Source organism: Mesocricetus auratus, unplaced genomic scaffold, assembly GCF_017639785.1.
Source record: "Mesocricetus auratus isolate SY011 unplaced genomic scaffold, BCM_Maur_2.0 Super-Scaffold_100676, whole genome shotgun sequence".
Classification (NCBI taxonomy): Eukaryota; Metazoa; Chordata; class Mammalia; order Rodentia; family Cricetidae; genus Mesocricetus; species Mesocricetus auratus.
The window spans coordinates 180,087,812-180,102,898 of record NW_024429266.1 but is presented as its reverse complement, the minus strand read 5'-3'; the positions used below and the strand labels follow the sequence as shown (position 1 = coordinate 180,102,898).

The window sequence follows — 15,087 nt, the reverse complement described above, 5'->3', positions numbered from 1 at the left end:
ATGTGGTTTTTTTGTTTGTTTGTTTGTTTTTCGAGACATGGTTTCTCTGTGTAGCTTTGGAGACTGTCCTGGAACTAGCTCTGTAGACCAGGCTGGCTTCCAACTCACAGAGATCCGCCTGCCTCTGCCTCCCAAGTGCTGGGATTAAAGGCGTGTGCCACCAACGCCCGGCTCCATGTGTAGGATTTTTAAAGAAATGATTACTGTAGAAATTTTATTTATATCCTTACCTCTTCACAAATTTGGTGCTAATATTGTATACTTTCATGTAAAACACACATTTCCTAGCTAATACTTGTTCCTATGCTGTGATTTTTTTTTTAATATTTGATACATATATATTTCATAGGCCTTCACAAAATACAAAATTTCCCCCTACTGGTTGCATGTACTTTAAAGGTACTAATATAAAAATTTTAGTAGATGCTTTCCTCTACTTACCCTGCATGTGAATAAATAAAATGTACATCATAATGCATTTTCCAAGCAGTAGCTTCTATGTAGTGATAGACATCAGAGACTCTTGTGCCATAGTCTTCCCTTTAGTGTATTCTGTTGCTTATGTACATATTTCATCAGTCGAGTGCAGATTTGGATAGAAAATATACAGAATTGAGGACTCTCCCACTGTGGCTAGTTTCTGGACTCCTCCCCCCCCCCATCCCAGTCCTCCTTCCTTCTCCTCTTTTTTAATTTTGGTTTTTCAAAACAGAGTTTTTCTCTGTAGACGAGGCTGTCCTAAAACTCACATCAGCCTCCTTCTGCATCCAGACTACTGGGATTAAAGGCATGAGCCACCATTGCCCTGTTTTTCCTTGCCTTCTTAAATATTTTTATTTTTGAGATTATAACTCCATTTCCTCACTCTAAGCCCTTCCATGGTACCTGCTCCCCATGGTTCTCCTTCAAATTCATGGCCTCCTCCTCTTCAGTTGCTGTTGTTGGTGTGTGTGTGTGTGTGTGTGTGTGTGTGTGTGTGTGTGTGTGTACATACATAGGTATAAAAGTACCTACTCAGTATATATAATGTTACTTTCTGTGTATGTTTTCAGGGCTGGCCATTTTGTATTTGATAACTTTTTACTCCCAGGAAAAGACTAATTTTTCCACTCAGCATTCCTTAATTATAGGTCTTTGTTTAGGGTTGAGACTTTCTCCTTTCAATGTTAGCATGTCTATTGATGTTTTTGTTCAGGTCATGTGTAAGCAGGCACGTTAGAGAGACTGTATAGCTTCTGACATTTATAGAAAACACACAGACTCTGTTCCTTGGCTCTTACAGTCTTTCTGCCCCCTCTTCCACAATGACCTTGAGCCTTAGGTGCTGCAGTTGTGTTGTGAATATTGATCGGTTATGTCTGGTGCCACAACTCTGCATTCTGTTCTGTTTGCTAGAATGATCTCCATCTAAAAGAGAACTTTCCTTACTGAGGGATAAGAATTACACTTCTGTAGGTATAAGAACAGAAATTTAGAATGTTGTTAGGGATTATGTTGTTTTAGTAAAGAGTAGAGGTTATAGACTTTCCTCCAAGATCTACATTTTCTTTCATCCTAGGTAGTTGGCTAGGTTTCTAGTACTAAGCCTGATGGCATGATTTCCCTCTTGTTGAGCTGGTCTCCTTTTAAAGTGTATTTTATTATTGGGGTGGGGAAGAGGAGAGAATATGAGAATGACTTACAATATGAATGAGAATGATGTGTGCATTAGTTCAGACTCGTGCCATGGCACAAGTGTAGAGGTCAGAGGTCAGAAGACTAAATCTAGGATGTACTGCTTTCCTTCCACTATGAATTCCAGAAATCAAACTTAAATCTTTAGGTTCATGCACCAAATTATCTGCCCCTCTCCTTTTCCATCTTCAAAAAAGGAAAAAAAAAGTTTAGTTTGTGTGTCTTTCTGTGTGTGCATGCATGTATGTGCACACCACCCATATGTAGGTACTCACAGAAGCTAGGGCAAGGTGTTAGATTCCTTGGAGCTGTAGTTAAATGCAGTTAGGAGCTGCCTGGCATGGATGCTAGGAACTAAACTTAAGTCTTTTGGAAGAGCAGCAAGTGTTCTTAACCACTGAAGTATCTCTCCAGCCCCACCTTTCCTTTCCTTACCACCATTGTACTGCAGTCATAGAACTGTTCTTTTTTGCACCATGTCCAAAATTAGTTCCATTTACCACATAAGACCTTTTAAAAAATTATTACAGTTTTCCTTATGTGTATGTATACATACACATGTCATAGCATGCATATGGAGGTCAAAGAACACTTAATGGGAATCCATTATCTCTTTATACTATGTGAATCATGGGGATTGTCATCAGACAGGAAAGCATGAAGATCTGAGTTCAGTCTTTTTTTTTTTTTAGTTTAAATTTAGATTAGAAAGAGTTCAGTCTTCATAAAGCCCACATAAAAAATGCAAGGCATAATTAATCTGCTTATGAGCGCAACACTGCAGTAATAGAATCAGATGGGTCCCTGAAGCTTCCTTGCCAGTTTGTTTGGCCTACTCGATGAGTTCTAAGTCAGTATAAGACTCTGGCTTAAAATACAAGATATATGGAAGGGTATTCAAAGTTGACCTTTCTTTCCACATGTACATGCTTGTGCACACACATACATAGGGAGAGACTGCTTACACATTGCTTTACATTTTTCTCGTGTGAAATCACTTTGACTGATTTTGTTTTGTTCTTCTCCTTTCAGTCAGTGATTTGTTTTTGTTTTTTAATTTAAAAATAATAAATTACATTTATTTGTTTATTTACTTTTGTGTTTGGGCATATGTATGTGGACAACACTTATGTGGTACATGACTTAGGAGTTGGTCTGTTCTTTTTTACCTAGTAAGCCATCTTGTCAGCCCATTTTGCTTTTTTTTTTAAACCAGCAGAAGCCACTCCATTAAAAGCAGAATTCATTTAGTTATGTCAATAGCAAACTAGTTTAAAGTATACTTTTTTGCTGTTACAGCAATTTTCTTACCAATTGCTAATTAAATAGTTTCTCTGAGAACTGGAGAGTTGATAAATTGTTTGCCTAGTATACACATAGGCCTGGATTCTATCCCTAGAACTGCAAAACTGGGAATGGTGGTTCTAACTTTGAGAGACAGAGGTAGAAGGAACAGGAGTTCAAGATCATCCTTAGTTATATAAAAAGTTTGTTGCCCTCCTGGGTTACATGAGACCTGTTCTCAAAAAAAAAAAAAATAAAGAAAAGAAAGAAAGAAGGATGCAGAGGCAGAAGAATTACAAGTTTGAGGCTAGCCTGGGTTACATAGATCCTTTTAAAACAAACTACTAGCCAGATAAATGATCACTTGCTGCACAGTCTTGAAGATGAGAGCTCATATCCCAGCATCCAAGTAACAAGCCAGGCAACTGATATAATAAACACCTGTAACTCCAGCTCCAAGGGACTCAGCTGTCTCTTTTGACTTCTACACTGCACAGTCTCCCGCCCTACATGCACAAATACATGTATTCATACATAAAAATAAGAAAAGTTCATTACTCAACTAGAAAAATATTTCAAGGACTATTTCTTGTCTTTCAGTAGAATTTTATTTTAAACTTATCTTAGCCCCTTTAACTTACTAAAAGTATTACTAACCCTTAAAGTTACCGAGTCTCAATATTATAAATTTGATATTCCTATTTTTGGCGTGTTAGGATTTAATGGAATTCTTCAAAGCAGAAAACTCATGTATCATTGATAACCTGTTTGGTTTACTTGCCTTTTCCAGGTACTTAAAAAGGTTTAAAGTGATGAAAATCAAAGTTCTGAGAAGCTGGTGTCGGCAAATCCTTAAAGGACTTCAGTTTCTCCACACACGAACTCCACCAATTATTCACCGGGACCTTAAATGTGACAACATCTTTATCACTGGCCCTACAGGCTCAGTCAAGATTGGAGACCTTGGTCTGGCAACTCTAAAGCGGGCTTCTTTTGCCAAGAGTGTGATAGGTATGTTTCCAGTGTGCTTTGGAGCTAGTCTAGTCTTTTGACCTAGCTTTTCTTTAGAAATCTGACCCTATCATATCTTTTCTGACACCAAATAAACCTTCAGAAATCATATCATGAACCTAGTGATCAAGTCTACTTAAATATGAAATGAAGGATTTTTAATATTTAAGCTTCTAAAATCATTTTGAAGACTATTGATGTTTTATAAAGTTACATAGAGAGAAGTAAGGTGAGCTTCATTGATACATACAACCTGTTACAGTTTTGAGTCATTCTGTTAATACTCAGTGTCTTATATTGATACAGTAGAAGCAATGTGTTGCTTTTTTCATAAAATAAATGGGATTTATATGTAGTTTAGTTTCAGAAATGTTGTCTATATCTTCAAGAATGTGTGGCTGTAAAAACTTGATTTGATACTAGGAATGTATTGGAGTGTACTGTGGAAAGCTGCTCTCATTAACTTTCCTTTACTCTAACCGTTTAGAATGAATGATATATCAGAATCAGGTTTCTCAGCCTTAGTACACTGGATAGCTGTGTCTAGACAATTATTGTATAGAGTTTTCTTGTATACTATAGAATTAGTTCACAGCATACCTGGATTCCACCACAAATATTTGTAGCATACCTTGTCTGTTTACTCCTATTTGTTACAACCTAAATTGTCTCCAGACCTTGCTATAAGGAGACCAAAATTAACTAAAGATTCTGATATCTTTATAAAATCTAATCTTGTAGGACCATACACATACATACCGTATTCACTATATTTGTATATGTATGTACATTTGTTTTTCACCTGTATCTATATTAGGCTTATTTGTACACTGTAGGTATGTGACAAAAAGGCTCTAGTGAGTGACCTTTGCAGATAATTAATTTTATTGCCTTTAAAAACATACTAAATATAGGACTTTTTGTTTTTTTCCTGTAAGACTTCCTTAAAAAATAAAATATCAATAGCAAGAGGCTAGTTGTAAATACTCATTGGCAGACAAGTATTTGATCTTTTCATTGTTACTTTCTTACGGTATTCATTTTGTTCTAGGCTAGGTTTTTTCCTTTTATTACCTTTCCTTCTATTTGTTTTCATTATGGATAATACTAATGTATCTCTTAGCCAAAATTCTATGTTAATAGTGGGAACATAATTTCAGTTGTATAAGTAATCATGTACCTGATCATTGTGCATGTTTGAAAAACCTTAACAGTGGAAGATCTTCTATAGGATATTTGATGGAACAGACTAAGAAGATTTTCATTCTCTTTTCCCCTTTTCTTTTTCATCCCCTTTCTTTTTCTTTTCCTCCCTCTGGCAGATCAACCTCTTTGCTTCTTGAAACCTCTGGTAGGTAACACCTACAGCTACTGCCCAGTTGAATCTAAATCATTGTTTTAATTTAAGGTACTCCAGAGTTCATGGCTCCTGAGATGTATGAGGAGAAATATGACGAATCCGTTGATGTTTATGCTTTTGGGATGTGCATGCTTGAGATGGCTACATCTGAATATCCATACTCAGAGTGCCAAAATGCTGCGCAGATCTACCGTCGAGTAACCAGTGTAAGTCCTTGCCTAGTTGTTGGTAACTTTACATCATATCTAATAAATCAAGCTGGATAGCATCCACCTGTGCAAAAGGGGTCACTACTAGAGAGCCTAAGCTGTTAGGATGGAAATTTGCTGAGTTAGATGACAGTGTACAGTGAGAGCAAAGATACACTATCAGCTTCTTCCCATTACCTTGCAATCATTTAAACCTTTATCATGAGGTGTAATTTATTTGAAATCATATTCTAGTATCTCTTAATAGTTCATCTGAATTCTTAATTATGATAAATAGCTTTCTATTGCTATTATGGCTTTAAAGGTGGTTTCAATTGTAGACTTCTGAAAGCATCAAGAAGAAGATAAGGTTAATGTTATGACAGTGAGACTATGATAGATAATTGATACAGAGTATCCAAGATTTTGGGCATAAAGAGGAAGGGGTATTTTGGTTTTAGTTTTTTCTTTCTTTCTGAGAGAATGTTAGATATTGTGATGGGTTCAGGAGACAAAGTAGCAGGTTCACTTTCCTGTTGTAGCTATTGCTGTATGCTCTCCCTCTCTCTCCCTCTCTCTCCCTCTCTCTCCCTCTCTCTCCCTCTCTCTCCCCCTCCCTCCCCCTGCCTCCCTCCCTCCCTCCCTCCGTCCCTCCCTCCGTCCCTCCCTCCGTCCCTCCCTCCCTCCCTCCCTCCCTCCCTCCCTCCCTCCCTCCCTCCCTCCCTCCCTCCCTCCCTCCCTCCCTCCCTCCCTCCCTCCCTCTCTCTCTCTCTCTCTCTCTCTCTCTCTCTCTCTCTCTCTCTCTCTCTCTCTCTCTCTCTCAGAAAGGACCACTAGGTATAGTTTAAAAAGATAACTTTGCTGGATGTAGTACTCTTGACTGGCAAATATTTAAACATCAGTCCATGCTCTCTTGGCTTCTATGGTTTCTGGTGAGCAGTCCAAAAATGTTCTGATAGGTTTGCCTTTCTAAATAACCGGTACTCCCTCCCTTGAAACTTTCAAATATCTTTTGTTCTAAACTCTTTAAAAATTGTTTTAAAATATTTGTATATGTATGGATCTTTTGCTTGCATATATATGTGTACCACATGTGTACAGATCCCTGAGGCCAGCAGAGGGTTCAGATCTCTTGGAACTGGAATTAGAGACAATTGTGAGCTGCTGTGTGGGTGCTGGGAATTGAGCCTGGAACTTCTGGAAGAGCAGGAGAACAGCCAGTGCTCTTAAACCACTGAGCCATCTTTCCAGCTCTTCTTTTAAATTCTTGATAGTTTAATAAAATATGTTGAGGGCCTTTTCTGGTAATGTCTATTTGAGATTCTACATGAATGTCCATCCTTCTCACTAGATCTAGGAGCAATTTTATTGAGTAAGTTCACTCTGGTGGTTGAAATGAGAATGGTCACCACTTGGTGGAGCTGTTTAGGAGGAATTGAAGGTGTAGCTGGCCTTGTTGAAGTAGGCATGTCATTTTGAACAAACTTGAGGTTTTAAAAACTTGTGCCATTCCCTGAGTGCTCTTTCTGATTCCTGTTTGTGAATCTGAATGTGACCTCTCAGCTGCTGTCCCAGGACCATGCCTGCTTGCTTGGATGTTCCCACCATGATGATGGTGATGAACTCCTATCTCTGTGGAAACTGTACATTCCAAATAAACCCTTCTCTAGGTTATCTTGGTTATGGTGTTTTATCACAGCAGTAGAAAAGTAACTTAAGGCATTTACCATGACTTTAATCTGTATCTCAGTTCTCTCAGATTTGTTAGTTTTTTCTCTTAATCCTGTACTACACATCTTGAATCTTGTAGTCATAGGATTTTTTCTTTATTGCTGTCTGAATGTAATAATTCTTTAATCTTGTCTTTAATCACTAATATTCTTTCTTCTACCAGTTTAGTTTTTGTTTTTATTGAGTTACTATTTTTTTATTAATTTTTGTATATTTACTTATGTGCATATGTGTGTGTCTAGACTCAAACAGGTGTATTTCACAGAACAGATGAGCTCAGAAGACAGCTTGTACAAGTAGCTTCTTTCCTATTCCATGGGTTCCAGGGATTTAAACTCATGTTCTCAGACTCAGCCTAAGGCACCTTTCATCCACTGAGCCAACTTGCTGGCTTTTCCGTTGGTTTCTTTTTTCCGAGACAGTGCTTCTCTGTGTAATCATGCCTGTCCTGGAACCTCTCTGTAGACCAGGCTGTCCTTAAATTACAGAGATCCACCTGCTTCTTCCTCCAGAGCGTTAGGATCAAAGGTGTACACCACCACTGCCAAGTGATTGATTTTCTTTTTTTTTTTTAACTGGATTTTTTGAGCTGTTCATTTTCAAAACATCTGGTAGGTTTTGTTTTTGTTTCCCACACATTTTTTGCTTAGTTTATAGTCCAAAGTTGATGAATTTTTCCAAGTCTTGAATTGACTTACTTTATTTTTTATTTAAATCATGTTTGAGATCTTTTTCAAATCAAAACTAGACTTTAAAGTTTTGTCTAGAATTTCAACCATTTCCTGTTGCTTTGATCTTTCATATTTTATTTCAATGTGATATTTTGTATTTACTAGGATGGTTATCTCATTTTTTTAGCAGCCCTCTCCTAAAGGCTTACTCCCAATAACTGCCTTTCAGAAAAGAGAAATTAAACTGCCATAACACAAATGCCAAAAAATTAGTAAGTATAAATACAATAAAAAGAAAATAAACCCAAAACTGCTGTGTGCCACCAATAATCATAAAAATTATGAAAAATGTAAAGATTGATCATAAAATTGAAAATGAAAAGTAAAATTAATGAGAGAATGCAGGAACAGTGTGAGGAAAGAACAAGAAATAAAATATTCAGTTACAAAATAAGGAAAATTGTTTAAAAGATAATAGGAATTTAAAAATAAAAGGGGCTGGTGAGATGACTAAATGGGTAAAACCATTCTCACTGCAAGAGGTAGAGGTAGCCAGATTCCAGAGCTCACCTAGACAAAAGAGCAAAATATCTGGATGATAACCTTGATGATCCTCCTGCCTCCACCTCCTGAGTGCCACAGTTATGCAAGAATCATATACCACCATACCCAGTTTATGCAGTATTGAGGATTGAATCTAAGTCTTTATGCCCACTAAGCAAGCAAATTAGAAAGTAATGTATATCCCTGGTCCCTTAATTACTTCATTGTTTTGCTTGTGGCAATTGTCCTAAGCTCCATTTCCCAGGATAGGGAGGGCATTTTTTGCCTGCTGCAGGCAGAGGCATTTCTTCCAGGAAAGTAAACAAAATCTATGGGAACAGAGTTTACACCCCTGGATAGTATAGGAAAATCTGCTGTATACCAGCACAAGTCTTTTCCCTTGTTCGCATATGTTCATGGCCATACTATAATCCAAAATTCACTCAGTCCAATTTCAAAAGCCTCTAGTCTTTTAACAGTTCAAATGTTGTTTAAAAGCCCAACTTTTAACAAGACTCAAGCTCCTTACACTATCAAAACTGGGGAGCTGGGGCCTTGCTTAGCAGATAAAGGTACCTGCCAACAAGCCTGAGGATCTGCGTTCATGTCCTGAAAACTCCTTTGGTAGAATGAGAACCAACTTATCCTGACCTCTATGAACATGTTATGCTGCTTGTGTATACACAAACAAGCTTGCACACAAAATGTTTATTACATTTTATTTTAGCAAGGGATTGTAGGGGGAGCCACTGCATAATTTCTCATTTAAAGAAAGATTATGGCATTGTAATCCAGTCTTTCAGGACCAGTATTTTTTTCCCTAAGCAAGGAAATGATGAGACAAGGAATAGGGTTTTTTTTTTATTGTACTTTTTTTTATTTTGCCTGCATGTATGTACGTGCACATGCATTTGTAGTATCCACAGAGAGTAGAAGAGGGTGTTAAGATTCCTGGAACTAGAGTTAGCTTTCACTTTCACAGCATCATGCAGTAACCTTTCAGGGTCCCTTTGTAGGAATTCAGACCCTGTCATACATTGACTAGCCTCATCAGCTCTCTGGAAAGGTTGTTTAAACCTCAATTCAGTCTTGTATCTTTCATGGCTAGCAAAACCATTATTAACATGGACTATGCTGCTATTAGGTTTTGGTGCCAGCTCAGTATGGAGCCTAGGCCCTTTAGGCCATAGTTGTGCCAGCTTCTCTTGTGCCAGCTTCTCTCTGCTGACCTTGAAGAAACACTATTCTAAGCAATTACATTCAAGGAGCAAATACCTTCACTTTTCTTCTCAAATTAGTTTACATTTTCACAAGCCTGGGAAGACACTAAGATATTTCTAGGTCCTGTCAAGCTGACAGTTGGTATAAACTTCACAGTCGTATGTTATAGAGATTAGAACCACAACATACCTTTTTGTTTTGTTTTCATTACATTTATTTATTTATATTATGTATATGTGTATGCATGCCGTATCATGCATGGGTGGAGATCAGAGGACTCTCCTTTCACAATATGGGCCCCAGTGATAGAACTTGGGTCATCATGTTTGGCCACAAGCTGAGCCATCTCTTCTGCCAACAAATATTTGAGTCCTTTCTGTATTCCAGACATTTTACAAATTCTTGGTATTGAATATTATTAAGTGTAGTTTTTGTTTGTTTGTTTGTTTGTTTTGGTTTTACGAGACAGGGTTTCTCTGTATTGTTTTGGAGGCTATCAGTCCAGCCTGGCCTCGAACTCACAGAGATCTGCCTGCCTCTGCCTCCCAAGTGCTGGGATTAAAGGTGTGAGCCACCACCGCCCGGCTTACGTGTAGTTTTTATTTCTAAAAAACTTACTTGAGGAAGGACAACAAAGAACTTAGGGACCGTAGACTATACATTAGCTATTCTAATGTTAAATACATATTGGAGCAGTCAGTACCTCATTGAGTTGAACAGATTAGGAAAATGACCATTAAAGATCCTATAAGGCTCAAAGTATCACCTGTAAGAGAACTGCAGTTGTTGAGTTTGCAGATAGGAAAGGGTGAATAAAAAACCTTTGACTCTTTTCTAGAGTACTGGTAGAATTGTTGTAGCATCTGTAAAACAGGTAGGTATTGTATAAGTAGACCTAAATTTTATAAAGATTATTCTGTGCATAGATTTGAAGTACTAAAAGCAGAGGAGGGAAATTAAAATCAAGACAAATTAAACAAACAAACAAACAAAACAAAAAACAGTTGAAAGGTTGGCTGTTGAAGTTCAGATACAGTGGTATATACCAGCACTCAAGAGTACTGTGTAAGGAGGATTATGAGTTCCAGCCTAACCTGGGCTATGTAGGGAGAAGGGGAAAATGGGAACTGATCATCATAATAATCAACTAATAAGGGGAAATGACTGAAAGCGTGGAAGTATGAAGTCATAGGAAAAAGCTGAAATAGATGGATTCAAGAGGATTTTGCTTTTTTTGTCCTTTTAAAGTTAAAATTGAAGGTTTAATTTACTTATTTATTATGCATACAGTATTCTGCCTGCATGTATGTCTGAACACCAGAGGAGGGCACCAAATCTCATTATAGATGGTTGTGAGCCAACATGTGGGTGCTGGGAATTGAACTCGGGACCTTTGGAAGAACATCCAGTGCTCTTAACCTTTGAGCCATCTCTCCAGCCCAAAATTGAGTTCTTTATACTTAACAGTTAAGAAAATAAATGACCATTTTAGAAAAGTGCACTTTTACAATAGCCATTGGTAATTGCTGAGATTCCTAATCAGTCATTGTTATAAGAACAAGGGAATGTTGAATGCTCAGCCATAATTGGGAAATTGTATCATTTATCACCCAAGATTAATTTAAAGCAGGAGGAAGTAGTAAAGGGAAGTGGAACACAGTCTTTTTGTATTATTGATTCTACTGAAGTTACCTTTACCAATATCCTGTCCCTTCCTAAGGATTTATAGTAGCTAGGGGTAAGGGGCTTAGGAGAACCCACCTTCCCTGAATGGTCATTTTTTTTTCAACTGTATAACCACTGATGGGAGTTCATGCTCTTGTAAATAGTCCTTCACCCAGATCCTTTTAAGAAACCCTAATAAAACAGAAGGGCGCGTGCGCACGCACACACACACACACACCCATAAAAATAGAAAGTGGGGCACTGGAAGGATAGATACATGGCCCAGTGGTTAAGAGCACTGGCTTCTCTTTTCATTATACTAGAAATGCATTCAGGGTTGCAAAGAAAAAGATCACAACTGCAGCTGAAGTGTCTGAACAGAGCAAACTTTTTTCTTGGTCATGAGACGATCAAACAGAGACAATAAGTTGCACTTGGCTTTTATTCTAATTCAGGTGATGGCTTTGTCTTTACCTTAGTCTTAATTCAGCTAGACAGTCTTAAAAGAATTGGCACACAGGAAATGAAGGGGGGAAAGGGTCATTGCTCCAAGCCATCAGATTCCTGGAGTGCAGCAATCTTTGTGTGAACAAATGTTTAACTTGAGGAGTTAAATTCAACAGTATTGAATTTCATATTATTAATGACCTTTCTCATTGTAATGACCAAGGTTTTATTATTTACAAAGCCTAGGGTACTTATTACCTTGCTTTTAACAAAAAAAGTGAATAACTTAGTCTAAATATACCACTAGAATTTTGTTTTAAAAATTTTTATCCAAGGAGTTCTGTAAATAACCATAACATAAAGAGATGGTTATGTTTTTTTAAAATTAGAATTAGAATGTATTAGCCTGTATATTTATAGGAAGATCTTTCCAGGTTTTTGAAAAACTGACCTTGAATGTTTAGACCTCCTTAAGTCTGCTTGCTTATTGGAATTGTAGGTATGTAAAATGGTGCCTGGCTTGTACATGTGAAATGTGAAAGAAAATCATTATGTAATTTATTAATGCTGAAAATTTCCAGACAGTGTTCTGGAATTAAACCATCATCTTAATATCTTTCTCAATTGTAAACTTTGTCTCAGGTGAGAATAAAATCTTCTTCTTAAATAAAACAAGACTTTTCTGTTAATTAAATTGAAGTAAATAGAAACTGACATACAAATAAAAATAATATTCAGGTATAGAAAAAATATATAAAAATGGAGGGAAACTGATACAGATAAAGTAGAAAACTAACAGTGAAAATTCCAAGGGTAGGTGGCATCTGAAGCCCTTGTCCATGCTCTTGCTTCTGTACAGATTCTGAAATCTCAAAATTGTAATTTATAAATAGCTAGTTTAAGTTGCTTTCTGTGTTGTGAGGGTAGAGACTATGGGCTTTTTATCTAGCAGTATTTCCTCATAATCTTTAGCCTATAGCCTGTCTTCACTTTGCTCTCTGAGAGCAAAAGCAAACCATTTTTTATTTGATAACTCTATGTTTCAAGATGAATTTTCTAAAACAACTTTCTTAAGGAAGGGAGATGTATAATATGCCCTATTGGAAGAGGAAATTGCTCTGCTGTTTTGTTGTTGTAGTTTGCCTTTCTGTTTAAGATAACATCTTGTCAAGCTGCCTTAGGACTTAACATTCCTGTGGAGACCTTGTCTCAAACAAAACAAAATTAAGTTTACAAGGTAAATTGACTGGTACTATGTAATAATCCTTAATTTAAAAAGACACTACTTGTGACATTAATCTGTGTTTTGTTTTTCTTCTATTTATAAATATAGTTCTAAAGTATCTATAGTCTTTAATTATCCACTGTCCTTTCATATATTTTAAAATACTGGTTTTTTTTTTTTTTTGGTTTGTTTTTGTTTTTTTTGTTTTTTTTTTTTTTTGTTTTTTTTTTTTTTTGTTTTTACGCGACAGGGTTTCTCTGTATTTTTTTGGAGGCTGTCGGTGTCCAGCCTGGCCTCAAACTCAGAGATCTGCCTGCCTCTGCCTCCCGAGTGCTGGGATTAAAGGCATGCGCCACCACCGCCCGGCTACTTTCTTGTTTTTAAATGATAACAATTCTCATCTTAATAGCTTCCAATAAGTATCAAAGGGGGACTGTGTCTTTTGTTACTTTAATAGAAGATTGCTGTATTTGATGCTCCGATATTAATGTGGGGACATTTAAATAAATGCCTAGACAACACAATGATTTTATGTATTTATATAAGCAACTTACATCTAGCTTAAATCAAGTGTTATACTGAATATAGTATCAATTGTGATATGAGGGTATTTTAACCTGTATAAGTGCTGATAATGGAAGTGATAAATGCAGACTGGTTTAATAGTTAGAGAAACAATACACAGATAATACACAGTATATATCATACCTGTAATTCATTTAGATCTTTTTTAAATAGATCTTTATTTATTATACATACAGTATTCTGCCTGCATGTATGATTGTATACCAGAAAAGGGCACCAGATCTCATTATAGATGGTTGTGAGTCACCATGTGGTTGCTGGTAATTGAACTCAGGTCCTCTGGAAGAGCTGCTAGTGCTCTTAACAACCTCTGAGTCATCTCTTCAACCCCCTAAATCTTTTTTTTAATGTTTATATATTTAGGGAGGCTTTCCCTGACCTATCTAAAAAACAGTTCTTAAAATACATACATACTTTACTTCCATCTTCATTTTATTTGTCATGGCGTTTATTACAAACTGACTTTTTAAATTTAATGTCCTAATTTGAATACAAGTTGTATATACTATATTTCTTTCTTTTTTAATTGTTTATTTTATGTGAATTGGTGTTTTGCCTGCATGAATGTCTTTATGAGGGTATTGGATCCCCTGGAACAGGAGTCACGGACAGTTGTGAGCTGCCATGTGGGTGCTGGGAATTGAATCTGGGTCCTTTGGAAGAGCAGTCAATGTTCTTAGCCACTGAGTTATCTCTCCAGTCCCAGCCAGCCAATGTTTTTTGTTTGTTTTTGTTTTGTTTTGGTATGTTTTGTGTTTTGGTTTTTCGAGACAGGGTTTCTCTGTGGCTGTCCTGGAACTAGCTCTTGTAGATCAGGCTAGTCTGGAACTCACAGAGATCCTCCTGCCTCTGCCTCCCAAGTGCTGGAATTAAAGACTATTTCAATGAGACTTATTTTAACATGGTCATTGTTGCTTATATAATTATGTGAAATTATAATATTGTTTAGATATTTGTTTCTTCAAACACAAATGGTCCTCTGAAAAAGTAATAAGGCACAAATCGTTTGCTTTTCATCTTACGATGAAGAATGGATATCAGTTAAAAAATGAGGCAGTGTTTTCAAATAATAGGGATCGACACTTTGCAAGTTGTAAGCATTCAGCCAATATTTGTAAAATAAATACATGGAATACAGACTATGGAGTGAGTAAGACACAGTTTGGAGTTTTATTTGCTTGAGTCCAGATCCCAGGAATGTTTCCTAGCTGCAGGTTTTTTGATTCCTCTGAGCCTAAAGTATTAATTAAGAAAGGCATATAAAACTTTTAAAAAATTTTCTAGTAATAGTCATTCACTACTTGTTGGATATTGCCATTATTACTAATATTACTCTGACATGAGTAATGGTGAAGTCAATGCCTTTGGTAGTAAGAAGATCCAAGTAAGGTTATTAATCCAGATATGGGAGGCTATGGTGGTAGGATCGAGAGTTTAAATTCTGCTTGAACTACAGAGTGAACTCAGAACTTTGTGAGACTA

General features: G+C 36.7%; 1 protein-coding gene across 14 annotated transcripts in view; it reads left to right on the top strand.

Moving 5' to 3' along the window:
* Positions 1 to 15,087, top strand: part of Wnk1 (WNK lysine deficient protein kinase 1) — a 109,230-nt gene that overhangs the window by 29,109 nt on the left and 65,034 nt on the right. For all 14 annotated transcript variants that reach the window (XM_040737426.1, XM_040737425.1, XM_013110353.3 and 11 more), the window contains exons 3-4: positions 3,749 to 3,969; positions 5,378 to 5,535. In XM_040737426.1, the coding sequence (XP_040593360.1) occupies positions 3,749 to 3,969; positions 5,378 to 5,535 (379 nt within the window). The remainder of the gene's footprint in view (positions 1 to 3,748; positions 3,970 to 5,377; positions 5,536 to 15,087) is intronic.